The sequence below is a fragment of the Neomonachus schauinslandi genome, chromosome 15 (assembly GCF_002201575.2).
Source record: "Neomonachus schauinslandi chromosome 15, ASM220157v2, whole genome shotgun sequence".
NCBI lineage: Eukaryota > Metazoa > Chordata > Mammalia > Carnivora > Phocidae > Neomonachus > Neomonachus schauinslandi.
Genome location: NC_058417.1, coordinates 15,814,138 through 15,828,619, shown reverse-complemented (window position 1 = coordinate 15,828,619; position 14,482 = coordinate 15,814,138). Strand labels below are relative to the sequence as shown.

Below are 14,482 nucleotides of genomic sequence, written 5' to 3'. Positions count from 1 at the left end.
GTGTGTGTGTGTGTGTGTGTGTGTGTGTGTGTGTGTGTGTGTGTGTGGTGCACAAACGCGAGGAATCCAGCCTCTGTCCCTAGGCAGCCGGCCAGCTACAAACGTGCTCCTCCTTAGGATGCCAGCAGGCAGCGCGCTCCCCTCCTCCTCTCCCCGCGCGCCTCCCCTCCCCGCCCCTCCCCCTGCTAGAGGAGCGCTCTGAAGCGGCTGCTTGGTTCAGGCTGTGCAGCAGCAGCGGGCAAGGTGGCTGAGTGGCCGGGCTGCTGATGGGAGCCACCGAGCGATGGCCACAAGCTCCAGCCGCTGGGACGGAGGCTGCCATGGAAATTCTCCTCATCGTTCGCTTCTGCTGTAACTGCACCTATGGTAACCCAGGCCCCCTCTCCCGGGAGGTGGTGTAGCTTCCCAGAGCTTCCCACCTCTGGGGGCTGGCTGGAGTGGGCTGGCATGTGGCCGGCAAGGTGGGGCGGAGCGGGGGGCGGCAGGGAAGGGAGGGGGTGCAAGTGGCTGGATCTGTGTTTGCCCCTGTTCTGGTCAGCTTCCGGCCTGGAGTTGAAGTCTGGGGCCGCCGGGGGCAGGGTGGCTTGGAAATGGAAGGGCCAGGCTACAAGCGTCCAGGCACCCCCTCCCCAAGGCTTAGCTTGGGAGGCAGTGGGCAACTTCCTGGAGATGCTGTTAAGGAGAGAAAGTGACAAGGCTGTGCCTGCAGGCATGGCAGCCCTGGGGCTGGAGGGGGGTCAGCAGGGGCCCGTCAGACCAGGGCATCTGGTCTGGGCAGCGGTGTCTCGGCCCAGGGGGGCGCTAGCCCCTGCTGGAGGGACAAGTTGGGAGTTTCTTTGTTTCTGGAGAGAGGAGAGGAGCTTGAGCCGCCAGGGTATTGTGTGCTCCGAGTGCACAGACTGCCTTCGAGACATTCTCTCCTCAGAACCGAGGTGGCCACGGTTGGGGGAGCAGGACGGAACTGGGCTGCTCCCAGGGGGTTGTTTGTAGCCACAGGAGACCCTCAAGCTAAGGTCCCGGCATTTGGTGCATGCTGGTGGGAGAGGGGGGCGTGGCAGGCCACTGCTTTGTGAAGGTCACACACCCACCGGTCAGTGGAAGGGACCTGGGGCGGCCTCTGTGCAGCAACCTCAGCAAGGGGGACCTGGGACAGGTGCGTGCTGTCGGCCGGGCTCTAGCTCAGTGGGGGCCGAAGCAGACCTAGGCAAGGAGGTGTCTGGAAGCGGACACTGCCCTCTGAGGCAAGAAGTGCTTTAGGGATGACCCAAGCTGTCTTTGGCATGGGCGGAGGGTCAAGTGTTGCCTCCAGGGGCCGGCTGCCCTGGGCCCCGGTGTGTTGGAGTGGCAGGCGGCTGGTTTTAGGACCTTCTTCCCTCCCACCAGGCGTTTTGTCTGTACCCTCTCAGTCACTTTGCCTTCACATCTCCGTGGTAACCTGGAGCTCCTTGGTGAAGGCTGAACGGAGGGGGGTGGCAGTTTGCTGGAGGAGAAATGATGAGGTTTCCTAGGCTCTTTCTCAGAGGCCACTGTGCAGGAGGGGCTGTTGTCTGCTCACCTGCTCAGGCCCTCCCAGGTCGAGGATCGCTCTTAATGGAGGAACCCCTGAGGCAGCCCCTCTCCAGCTGCCCCAGCAGGACAGCTGTGGGAACTCTAGTTACTGGCCAGAAGCTGCCCTGTGCCCCCACCTGTCGGCTCAGATTCTGACAGGCCGGGCTCAAGAGGAGAGATGGACTTGAAATGGGCCTGTTCGAAGATCAGAGGAGAAATGCTCTTTTTGGTCTGGCCTAGGAGTGGGTCAGGTCTCAACTCTGCCTCCTTAAAAAAGAAGTGCGGTTGGCCCTTGGCTTCCTCTTCCCTTCCCAAAAGGGAGTTTAGTATTAGTGAAACAGACCTGGGACTGGAGTTTAGTGTTTCTTTGGTCCCTGTGATACTGTCTTTGAAGTCAGCTTCAAAGTGGGGAGGGAGGAGAGAACAAGCCCTTACCAACCACAATGTTTAGAATCTTCTCAGCCCCTCCAAGGGATGCTGCTTCTGGGGGCTCTAGGGTGGGGGATTCTGTACTTGGGGCTCACTCTGGCTTAATGGTTATTTGCTGAGCACCCACTCTGCAGGTCTCTGAGCCAGATGCTGGGGGTGGCATGCAAAAGGAAGTCTTATGTGATCCAGGCCCCCAAGGAGAGGGCTCACCTTGGTAGCAACAGAGGCCAGCTTACCCACTTCTTCCTGGTGAATCTTTCCAAGGATCCTCCCAAGAGTCACTGAGCTTTTGCAGATGCTGCCCTCCCATACCAAAGAAGACAGCTCAAAGTTAAGAGCACGGGTAGGCCTACATTCAAAACCCAGCCGCCATTTACAGCTTTATTATTGTGAGCAAGTTATGTAACTTCTCTGTGCCTTAGAGAGGTTTCCTCATCTGTAAAATGGGGCTAGTGATAATTGCTTCTCCTTTTAATCAGAGGAAATAGCACATATTAGTGCCACTGGACACAGACTAAGTACCCAGCAAACTACAGAGAGGCCAGCTTGCTCGTGTCAGTGGTCTGACTTTCAGGCACTGTGGGTATTATTTGCAGAAGTCCTGGTCAGGGAAGGCTTCCTGGAGGAGGTGGGGAGACAGGTGTTGCAACTTGGTGAATGGTGTCTGTCTCCTGGGACAGGAATGGCATGGTGAGGAGAAGGGAGGGTAGGGGGAGCAGGGGGCAGGAAGCAGCCCGGACTGCTGGAGCCGTGGGACAGATGAAGGGGGAAGGGTGGGCTCCTCACCCTGCGTTGTCTGGGGCACCCGACGGAACAGTTGGGGTGGCTCTTCCTCCCCTTCTTCCCTGCCTATCTGACTGTGGCCCCAGAGCCCTCTCCCTGAGCTCCCCTCCCCCCTACCTTTCCTCCTAGCTGTTCTCCCCCAGCGTGAGCTCTCATTCCACATCCCCAGTCAGGTAGACTCGAGGTGACCGCAGGCGTATCAGTAACCCGTCTGAAACCCTACCCACCATTTGTGCAGACCGCTGAGCTTAGTCAGAAACCTCTTCCTCCTGGGACTTGAGAGAGGGACAGAGGGAGCTGACACTGCAGTATCAGCTTTGCCCTGAGCTGGAACTCCGGGGCCCACCCTGGAAGGAGCCTGCTGAACTTGCACTTTCTCCTGGGTCTTTGGGGTTCTCGGGTGTGATTTCCCCCTGAACATGAGCTAAGCCACAGGTGGGTGCTCTAAATAATGTCAGTACGGGCCCCCTCCCCCACGCCCTGGGCTCTACCCTCACTGCCCCAGGATACCCCAAGGCTGGTCCTGTTCCTTTGAGCTCCCATAGACCATGGGGAGGGTCTCTAGCAATTGTCACGTTAAGAAGGGGCTACAGATAAGTCATGGGAAGTGTGTTGGCATAAGGCAGTGGTTTTCAACCATGGCTACATATCAGAATCTGCAAAGAAGCTTTTTAAAAATGCTGATACCCAGGTTCCACCCAGCAGAGATTGGGATTTAGTTGATGAGGTGGGGAGAGGGGGACAGGCAGCTGTTTCTTTTAAGAGCTCCCCCAGTGATTCTAAAGGGCAGCCAAGCAAAGACTGCAGATAAGGCTCATGGCATACCACTGAGACTCTATCTTCTCCGGAGCCAGCAGATCGTTCCCCGAAGTGTCTGCTTAGCAATGCATGGGGTATTTATATCTAGGGCTTCAGGGGACTCTTTGGTTTGGGGACTGGCTAGGGCATGAGTGTCGGCTCTGCGACTGTCACAACCAGCATCCTGCCTCTTCCTGCCCCTGTGGCAGGAGAATGGAGGTCACGACCCCGCGGACAGAGGCATCCAGGGGTAGGACCGAGGCTGAACCACCTATGTTTGGAGGGGCAAGGCACAGCTGCTTGCAGGAAGCTTTGTTTGGAAGTGTGGTCAGCCAGTTGCTGCTCCACCTGTCCCCACTGAACCCCAGCAGTTCTCCTTTGCTGTCCTGGTTGGCCAAGGGATGTGGGGAATGGGCCCCACCCCCCCGCTGAGTCTGCATTTTTTTTTTTTTTTTCCCCACCCTCTTCAGCACTCCCAGGGGCCCCCCCTGAATTCCTTCGGGAAATCTTTGCTCCCTCAGCTGCCACTTGCTTGAGAGCAGAGGCTTTGTGTGAAGAGCTGGCCTGCCTCCCTAGCCCTCAGCTTGTCCTGTTTTGTTGGGGAGTTTGACGGCATGGAGGGGGGTCTTCTCATGGAGATGAGGCCGCCCGTGTGAGTCAGAACAAAGCCTGCGGGTCCCAGCTGGCGATGCCAGGCCTTGGGCCAGAGGAGTATAAGAATGATTGGGTGTGCGGGAGCCACCTTCCCCGGAAAAGCGTCATGTCTCCTTCCCGCATTCTGGGGTGCCAGGCGTGACCAAAGTGTGCCAGAGCTCTGTGGGGTGAGGCGAGGTATAGCTGTATGATGCAGGGCTAAGGGTACGGAGGAGCATCTTCATCCGCTCTGAGCCTGGTCAGACAAGGAGAGGCCTGTGGTATGGCCCTTCGAGAAGTCACGTCTGGTGGGAGATGAGATGAGGCAGGCGGGAGGGGACCTGGGCTGCCAGTGCTGCATATCTGCATGTGGGTGTCGTCCGGCCCGCCCTGGGGAAGAATGGATCTGTGGCTGCCTGCACCTGGGCATCCCAGTGCCGGGGCAGTGAGGCAGGTGGAGAGATGAGGCTCATCTCTGAGGTGTCAGGCTGCTCCCTGTATTTCATCTGTCCTGTGTCCTTCTCCCTGCCTTTGCCAACAGCTCTGCTCTACAAGCCCATTGACCGCGTCACCAGGAGCACCCTGGTCCTCCATGTAAGTGTCAGCCCCTGAATGGCCAGAGCGGGGCTAGGAGTTCAGTGGGAGACTGAGCCCAGGGTGGGGGCACTGGAGTCACTGAGAACCGCCCACTCGGGGAGCTGGGCAGAGTGGCCCTGGGCCCTGACTGCACCTCCCTGGCCTCGGTAACCATGCTGGCGGGGCCAGGCCCCCAGTGTAGCTTGGCTATGAAGCTCGACACACATTTGGCCAGATGCTGCCGTGGAGACTCATGGTCTCCAGGGTCCTTGGAGTAGCTGTGTGGGTGGGTGGAGTGGTGTCTCTCCCAGCTGCCTGGGGAGATGAGACCCCACCTGGCTCCCTCCGCCAGGGGGAGAATAATGACTCAGTAGTAATAAAGGGGCACCACTACCCTCACCCTCACCCCTGCTTTTGAGTTCAGATTTCACAGAGATGACCAGATTAGAGCATGGGTCCCTTAGTGCCCCACCTTGAAATTCCTCTGGTGAAGATTGAGTCCCCACTGTCTTCTCGTTGAGCCCCAGAACTGCTGCCCCCAACTCACCACCCCACCCCTTCCCAGGACCTGCTGAAGCACACACCTGTGGACCACCCAGACTACCCGCTGCTCCAGGATGCCCTCCGCATCTCCCAGAACTTCCTATCCAGCATCAATGAGGACATTGACCCCCGACGGACCGCGGTCACAACTCCCAAGGGGGAGGTGAGCTCAGGACCCAGACCCGCCTCTCACCCAGGCTGAGAAGGGCGCAGCAGGCCAATCACCCATCCCTGCTCTCCTGCTCAGATGGGCACCACTGTCCCGTCCTCGGTGCCTCTCCAACCCTCATCTCCCGTGCCCAGCCAAGAGAAGGTCTTCAGGGCCTGGGAGCTTTACGTTCAGTGTCCCGTTAATCTTCATATAATCCACTGAGGCCTAGAGTCTCTGCAGATCTGACACAAGGTCTCTTGGCCATACGTGTTGGAACTGGATTCTTTAGCTGGGGTTATCTGTCTGCAGGCCTCGTGCATTGTCCCCCAGACCAGGGAAACCAGGGGCTGTGGCTATGGCATTATTGAATGCAAACCCCCACTGTGGGCGGTATGATGCCCTCAGGGTCCCCTGGAAGATAATGGCTCAGCCTGAGGGAGCCCAAGGGAATCTGAGAGCGGGAGCTCTGAGCCTGCATGAACAGGTGGGGTAAGAGCTAGGGAGTGAGCCCAACAGTAAGAAAGGCTGGAACGGGAGGTGGCTAAGGCTGCCAGGTTGCTGGAATGTCCCAGGTGCAGATGTGGTACAGCAGCTCCAGTTCCTTGGGGGCCCTTCTTGGTGGAAGGGTGGGGGTACCTCAGAGAGGGGAAGCGATTTGAAGAATTGGAGGGACAGTTACTCACATGGGTCAGCAGCCTGGCGCTTATACAGTGCTTCCTGTCCAGGAGAGGTAATTAAGTGTCATTTAGGAGTGAAGACTGGCTGGGTTTATACTCCTTTATTACATTTATGAGCCTCCAGTGTCTCCTGGGGAGGGAAGTAATGAGGGACGGGGTCTGGAGCATGACGAATGGGACACAGAGAGCTGTCCCTGTATGCAACTCCCAGCACTGGTTGGCAAGCCCTGGAATGTCACTGGTTTGACTCGAGGATATCTGAAAGATCTCCGAAGGGTTTAGAGCACTGTCAGTTTCAGATCATGTTAACTGGATACTTCCACCATGCTCACCTACATATTGCAGCATATGTAGGTCACAAGACATATAATACAGGGAAGGCTGACACGGATCGTGACAGCCCCCGAGAAGCCTGCTGGCTGTGAGGGTGTCAGGGCAGAAACTCTGGAGGTTCTGCATGGAGCAGAATGCTCTTACCCATCCAGGACCCAGGTTAGAGATGGCTGCAGCGTCCTCCAGGAGCTGCTACAGCCCCACCAAAGGTAGCCCGTGTCTCCCATCCACCTGAGGGCGGCTGTAGAATCCACTCAGAGGCCGCTGAAACAGACCGAGAGGGCCTGTGGGTCAAGGTTGAACTGAAACAAGATCAACTTCTTAGGCAGAGTTGGGGGGATTCCCCGGGGTGGGTGGGGGCGGTGTCCATGGCCCAGTGTGGAGGAACCAAGTCATTCTGGACTAGGGTCTATCCAGGTGAGAGCTGTTGACCGCTGCAGGAAAATAGAAAGCTACTGTTTTTTAAATTTTTTTTATTGTTACTATTTTAGATTTTATTTAATTATTTGAGAGACGGAATGAGGAAGAGAGAATACAGGAGCGGGGGCAGAGGGAGAGGGAGAAGCAGACTCCCCTGCTGAGCAGGGAGCCCGATGCGGGGCTCGATCCCAGGACCCTGGGATCATGACCTGAGCCGAAGGCAGACGCTTAACCGACTGAGCCACCCAGGCACCCTTAAATCTACCATTTATCGATCACATATTATGTGCCAGGCATTGGGCTCTTTTACATGTATCATCTTGATGAATCTGACGTTACAGGGCAGCCATCATTATCCCCATTTTACAGATGGTAAGACTGAGACTCAGAGAGGTCAGGGAACTTGCCCAAGATTACAACCAGAAAGCCCGTGTCTGTGTGACCCTAAGCACCAGGTGCCACGGCCCCTCCCTGCAGCCCCTCCCAGCTGGATGGTGCCCCCAGTGCAGGCTGGGCCCTGGGCTGACTCCCCCTGAGCAGGTGGGGGTGGGTGTGCCATCTCCCTCAGACGCGGCAGCTGGTGAAGGACGGCTTCCTGGTGGAAGTGTCGGAGAGCTCCCGGAAGCTGCGGCACGTCTTCCTCTTTACAGATGTCCTACTGTGTGCCAAGCTCAAGAAGACATCCGCAGGGTGAGTCCAGGGGGCGGGGTGGGAGGGAGCTAGACTCTGCCCCCTGAGGAGCCTCCCAGCACGGGGGGCAATCGGCATTTAGTTTTTCCTTTTAAAAAATCGATTAATTAATTTCATTTTACTACATATCCTTTTTCTAAAAATAAATCATGTTTTTAATTATAAAGATAATATAACCAAATTACAGGGGGAAAAACCCATCACCCACCTGAACATAAGCATCCGTCTCCTGCTGCTATATTTCCTTCCAGTTTTTTTAAACGTTCTTATGTTTTTTCATGTACTTGTAATCAGAGTGAATGCCCAATTTTGGTCTCTGCTTTTTCCATTTCACGTCATAAGCATTTTCCCAGGCTCTGCCTAATCTTTGTAATCATCCTTTTACTTTCCTGCGTGATGTTACAAGTGGATATGCCATAATTTACTTAAGCACTCTCCTTTTATTAGACATCTCTAAATTTTTGCTAGCTGCGATTCTGTGAATATTCATTAAATCTGCTGTCATTACTGAGTGCTTACACCATTCCAGATGCCATGACAAATGCTTTGACTCTATGATTTCCAGTCTTCCCCAAAACTCACAGAGGAGAGGAAAGACTTAGAAAAGTTAAATCAGTTGCCCAAGGTCGCATGACTAGAGGTAGAGAAGATGGGATCTGAACCGTAGTCAGACCTGAGCGCTGCTTTCCACCTCCATCCCTGCCCCCGGCGAGTGGGGTCCGCGCTGTGCCACGAGCAGAAGAGATCACGCGGTACTCATTCCCGCATTGTTCCACCTCCATTTCCTTATCGACTATCGTGTGCCAAGTACACTGACCGGGGGGACAAGCCTCATGCTCACCTCAGCACTAAGAGGCCAGCGTGAGAGGGGCGAACCCACGTCCTGGGGGAGGTGAAGGAAGGAGAGGTTAGTATGCACTTCAGTAAAGGAGGGGACTCCCTGGAACTAGATCACAAATGAGATCGTTCTAGAGCACAGATGGCAGTCATAATGAGCAAACACATCTATGCCTTTAGTCCTCTGCCCGTGACAGACATTACTAGCAAACCACGGCACTAGTACCCACCGGGCTTGGATGTGGCTTTATAATCTTCCACCCAGTACCCCCACGTGACCTCTATTGATCAGGGTTAAAAATAACATGTGTATTCCATCTCCATCCCAAAGGACAATGACTATGAGCTAAGTATAGATCAGCTAGGGGGAGGGGGGGAGCGTGGGATGGGGAATAGGAAAGTGTTAGAGGTTTGGAGTGTTTAAAAACATCAGTCCTGCTGGGCCTGAAGATTGGCAAGGCCAAGGTCCAGAGCCCTCACTGCCACCTGACCCTAGACCCTGACTGTCATTTCTCCACATGTGGGTTTCCCGATCAGACTCCTCAAGGACACGGATCATTTTTGCCTGTGACAAGTTCTTTTAAAAATCCCTCTCGGGTGTTCTTCTGGTTCTGGCAGTTCAGGTTTGAAGAGCCAAGTTCTCTCTCGCTCATGTCTCTCTCTGGCTTGTTTGCAGGAAGCACCAGCAATATGACTGCAAATGGTACATCCCCCTGGCCGACCTAGTGTTTCCATCCCCCGAGGAGTCTGAGGCCAGCCCCCAGGTGCATCCCTTCCCAGACCATGAGCTGGAGGACATGAAAATGAAGATCTCTGCCCTCAAGAGTGAAATCCAGAAGGAGGTGAGTAGAGCCTGGTATTTGAGCTGAGATGGGGGGTGGGGTGGCCCTTTCCCTTGGGGCCATTTGAACCAGGTGTGGCAGGATGGCAGAAGGAGGGGAAGGTATTAGGCTTGAGAGTCTGATAAGGGAGACAGGATGTAGGCGTAGGAGGCCTCAAGTACATGCTCGGGGAAAGAGTGGTGGTGGCACATTAGCCCTGAGCAGATGGAAGGAGGGCCAAGAAGTCCGTGTTCAGAATTTAGTAGAGTTAGTCACGGGGAGCTTCCTAGTGTGTGTCAAGCACCACAGAAAAGGAAAGCAAGAGAAGAAGGCCTTCTTAAGGAAAAGCAGGATGAGTGCAAGAGAAGGAGCTTGAGGGGCCTCTCAGAAGCTGACAGATCAACTAGGCAAATAAGGGGAGAGGGGCTTTGAATAATACAGTTAACATGTTCCTGCTCGATCTAAAAATGCACAGAAGCTTGTGCCCATAGGCAACATTTACACACATTTATCATGTATTAAGCTGAAAAGGAAATTGGAAGTTTAAAAAACACTTCTTTGGTAATTTTTTTTTTTAAATAAGCTCTACCGAACGTGGGGCTTGAACTCATGACCCTGAGATCAAGAGTCACACGCTCTACTAACTGAGCCAGCCAGCCACCCCTAAAAAAAATTGATAGCATACTGGTTATGTTCACAGACCACAGTGCAACGAAATCAGAAATCAACAACTAGAATATAGTTAAGTATATGCCTTGAAAATTAAAACTTGCAAGGTAAAGAGGAAATCCTAATGGAAACTACAGACTATTTAGAACTGCATGAAAATGAGAGCACTCATATCAAAACCCGTAGGTGTGGCCAAAGCACTCTTTAGAGGAAAATGTATAGCCTTAAATTCATATATTTGAAAACAGTGGCTACAGGAAAGCCCCCCCAGGAGGTGGCTTCCCCACGCATGTCACAAAGGGCTCAGCTTAGGCCTCACCTCCCTGGGAGCCTTCCCTGCTGTGTACCCACTGCGTCTGGGTTGGGCGCCCTGCTTTCCAGTCCTGGGGTCCGCTCTTTCTTTGCGTTATTGGTCCTGAATTGTAATTGCACAGTCCACTTTCTCTTTTCCCCACTTGAATTTGAACTCTAGTAACCATGCTGTTTTCCTCAGTTCTATGTCCCTAGGACTCGGCACATAGTAGGTGCTTTATAAGCAATTGTTGAGGAATCCACGACCAGATGGCTTCTAAGAATCCTTTCAGCTTAGACATCCCTCTTTGAAGGAGAGGAAGACCACAGGAATGACCCCAAGGGTGTCTGGGGCAGGGGGATGACCGAGGACTGAGGGTCTCCCTGGGGGCACATCTGCCCAGAGGGGCGCAGGTGTCCTCCTCCTGACTGGCGTCACCCCACCCTGCTTTTAATGGAGCCTGTCTCCCCAGCTCTACCAGCCCCACCCCGGGGCATCCTGCCTGCCTGTTTCTCCCGGTCCTGGTTGCTGGTGGACTTCGTCCCCTCCCTCCTGCCCCAGGTGTGCACACATGGCCTTCTGCTCAGTCCAGTCCACAGTTCCTGGGCTCCATTGGCTGCTCACTGCAGGGGTGTGCCAGACACCTCACTGCAGGGGTGTGCCAGACAAGGAGTCCCTTGTCTTGCCCATGACTGACCTCAGCATGTGACACGATGTGAGGAGGGTCACCGGGGAGGCACATTGTTGTTCTCTGAGTCACAGAAGAAGCAGTGATTGATTTTTTTTAATAATACTTTTTTAAAGCTTATTTTTGTTCTCATCGCCAACCTAACACTGGCTTGTTATCACAAGAAATATAATACCAAAGCATACAGAGTGTTACAAATTATCACCCACCCCCCATTGTTAACAGTTTGACGTGTATTCTTCTAGACTCTTCTATGCTTATACTGGTGTGTATTTTTTTGTTTTGTTTTAATGAGATTAGACTATATGTGCCATTTTGCAACTTAAGCTTTTCACTTAATGGTGCATTTTAGAGTTCTTTGGATCTATCAGATTCTTTCTAACAGCTGCGCCCTATTCTGTCACTTCACTGCGCAATGATGTACGAGATATTTAGATTGTTTCTGGTTCTTTACTCTTAACAGGCAAGACTGCAGTAAACCTGACTGTGTTCCTATTTCTCTCTGGTAGCTTCCCTACAAGTGGGATGGCTGGGGCAGAGGGCTTGCTCTAATTGCCAGATTTACTTCTGGAAAGGTCGTGTCCAATTATATACCCCCCCGCACCAGCAGTGAGAGCGTCGCTGTTCCCCCACGCTGTCACAACACTGGCTGTGAGCACTTGTTACCATTTTGCTAGTCTAGTGGGTAAAAAAAATGCAGTAGAGATGAATTCTAATCGAGGAGCTTGAAGTTGGCGCTGGAACTGAAACTTGAAGCATAATAGCAGTTACTAAAAGGGAAGGGATCTTTCACAAAATATAAACTTGAAAAATTGGAGAAGGGGGACATGGGTTGAGACCTAAGGGTTTGTTTCAGAACAAGGAGTAATACGGTGCAGCTGAGGTGGAGGGTGCAGGGTGGGGCGTGGTAGGATAGTTGGCTGGGCACGGAGGCCAGCCCCAGCCTTGGGAGGCCCTTGTGCCAGGCCAGCATTTAGGCCTTTTTGCTGAAAGGTGTCTGAGGTTTTTAAGCAGGTATTTTGATGGTACCCAGGATCTGATTTATAGAAGTGACTGAGTGATGACACGCTTAGGCTAATGTCGTTTCCAAGAGGAAGGGGTGCATCATCCTACACAGGGCCACAGGGGAAGCACCAGGTTTGGTCAGGATGCTGAAGGCACAGGGGGAAAGCAGGGCTCAGAGCCTGCATTGTGTTTCCTGCAGGAAAGGAAAGCAGGGCAGAGGCAACTGCTTAGGACTGGGAGTTTGAAAAATGTCAGCAGACTCTGGGCTATCGGGTGGTCCCTAGCTGTCTGCTACCTGGCCCTGGGTTATTTCGGGCAGAGGAATATTGGCTTGGTGAATGGGGCTATGAACTCAGGCCTGGTTGGTTTGTATATGAAAGGTATGTGCACAGGAACGTATGTACCAGCTTAGGGGTCAGCTTGCCCTGGGAAGGGGTAGCCTTCTCCCTGGCCAGCTAGGCACCCCCGAGATGTCAAAGCATCATAAAATATAAAAAAAGAAAAAGACACGATGAATGCACAAGAAGTGCTGTGCTTAGAGCTGCCGAGTGAGGAGTGGAGTGGGTGAGGGAAACCACCTGTGCCCTCCGGCCCCCACAGAAAGCCAACAAAGGACAGAGCCGGGCCATCGAGCGCCTGAAAAAGAAGATGTTTGAGAATGAGTTCTTGCTGCTGCTCAACTCCCCCACGATCCCATTTCGGATCCACAATCGGAATGGAAAGGTCAGAAAGGGGTGGTGATGGGACAGAGGCGGCCCCCTTCTTCAGTCCAGGGCTGCTCGTTCTCTAGGGCTCCTGTCCATGATCTGGGGGAATCAGGGACTCAGGCCCAGGTCTCGAGGATGCTGCCCCAGCTCCTTCCCCGGACTCCCTCTCCCTGCTGGTGTGGAACCAGTGCCCCCTGCTGGCCATCACCGGCACTGCCACCCCGGTGCCTGGACTTCCAGGAAAGGAGGCTCTCCCCAGCTCCCACCTTGGCCAAGCCTCCCAGCGCCTGGGTAAGAAGGAGCCAGGGATGTGCTTGGCCACATGGTCACCCCACTGAATTCTCTTCTCCTCTCTTCAGAGCTACCTGTTCCTACTGTCCTCGGACTATGAGAGGTCAGAGTGGAGAGAAGCCATTCAGAAGCTACAGAAGAAGGGTAAAGTCCCGCCCCCCTCCACACTGCTCTGAGGGTGTCCGTGGCAAGAGTGGCCTTTTGCATTTCCATGCACTTTGATGTCCACGGTCTTCTCTTCGGCCCTCACGGTCACTCTGTAAGGTGCCAAGGCGGGTGGCATTTAGCTCATGTTACTTTAACTTGAGGCCCAAAGAATTTAAGTGATTTGCATATGGCACAGAATAAATTAGCTCTGGGCCCAGGCTTGTCTGTCTGTCTCTTGCTCTCCGTATTGCACACACACAGTTGGAAGCCACCTGTGACTGTCCCCATGTCCCTACAAATCTTTCCCTCCCTTCCCGTGACCAACTCTGCCCCTAGAGCTAAGCTTTGTTTCCTGCAGTAGCCCCCAGAGAAGAGTAGCAGGTCCTAGTGGATCTGTGATAACATTTTCCTCTCTCGGCTCCTCCTACAGATCTCCAGGCCTTTGTCCTGAGCAGTGTGGAGCTCCAGGTGCTCACGGGATCCTGTTTCAAACTTAGGACTGTACACAACATTCCCGTCACCAGCAATAAAGACGGTAAGATCTGGAACCCAAGGTTGTCTAATCAGCAGGCCCAAGCCCCCAGGGCATTGCTGGAACCTTCCATAAGGACCTAGCCAGACACATGGTTGTAACAACTCAGTTGCCAGGTACACAGAGAGCTTGAATAGGGGTTGTTCTCTACTGAGTTCCCAGATGGTCCCAACTCCTCCCCGGCCCCCTCTGGCTTGAGAGAAGAATCTGGCACCCTCGTGCCCTGGAATCATGCTGTTAATATGTTCATGAGGTAGTCAGATAATGGAAGCGGAAGACCGAAACAGGGGGCATGGTGGTGGTGGAGGCGGAAAGGGTAGCTGGAAGCGTGTGAGAAATAAGGCCAGAAGTTTCCAGGGACCAGATCTTGGAATGCCAAGCAAAGGAGTTTGTTCAAGCCAAGGAGCCTATGGGAGGTTTGTGAGCAGCGGAGAACTGTGATCAGGGCTGGTCCAGAATGGGTAGAATCTGGTTGCTCGTGGGTGTTGGGAAGGGGTTTTGAAGGCAGGCTCTCCTCCCCATATGGGGTTATCTGCCTCCTGTCCCAAAAGGAGGCAGACATGTATTGGTTAATTTTCACTTTGAAAGGCTACACTGAGGAGGACAGCCAAGGGATACGCAGGATTCAGAGGGGGAGGAAAAGTGCCCCTGGGGGAATGGTATGAAATCCCCGGCCCAGTAGGGAAGGTGTGGATTGGCCTTCCAGGCTGAGTGGAGGGAGAAGGGGCACCAGCTCACATTCCAGGAAGCAGAGGGCTCTGGAAACTTCTTCCTCCAGCCACCAGGTGGTGCTGCGAGACCAAGGCTCAGACTGTCCTCCCACCCTTTTGGCCTTCCTGTGAGCCTGGGGTGAGAAGGGGCTGAAGCCGGCCTCTCGCCAACCCCTACCCGGGGGGGCTTTCCTCTCTTACA

The 14,482-nt window shown here is 53.9% G+C and overlaps 1 protein-coding gene across 4 annotated transcripts in view; it reads left to right on the top strand.

The window, feature by feature from the left end:
• The window catches only part of ABR (ABR activator of RhoGEF and GTPase), a 173,833-nt gene that overhangs the window by 118,477 nt on the left and 40,874 nt on the right, over window positions 1–14,482 (top strand). For 3 of the 4 annotated variants that reach the window (XM_044921865.1, XM_021704502.2, XM_021704503.1), the window contains 7 exons: window positions 4,733–4,785; window positions 5,333–5,473; window positions 7,460–7,581; window positions 9,095–9,260; window positions 12,494–12,616; window positions 12,960–13,035; window positions 13,469–13,573. In XM_044921865.1, the coding sequence (XP_044777800.1) occupies window positions 4,733–4,785; window positions 5,333–5,473; window positions 7,460–7,581; window positions 9,095–9,260; window positions 12,494–12,616; window positions 12,960–13,035; window positions 13,469–13,573 (786 nt within the window). Of the gene's footprint in view, window positions 1–320; window positions 367–4,732; window positions 4,786–5,332; window positions 5,474–7,459; window positions 7,582–9,094; window positions 9,261–12,493; window positions 12,617–12,959; window positions 13,036–13,468; window positions 13,574–14,482 lie in introns of those variants that run through there. The other variant, XM_044921866.1, reaches the window with a different exon arrangement.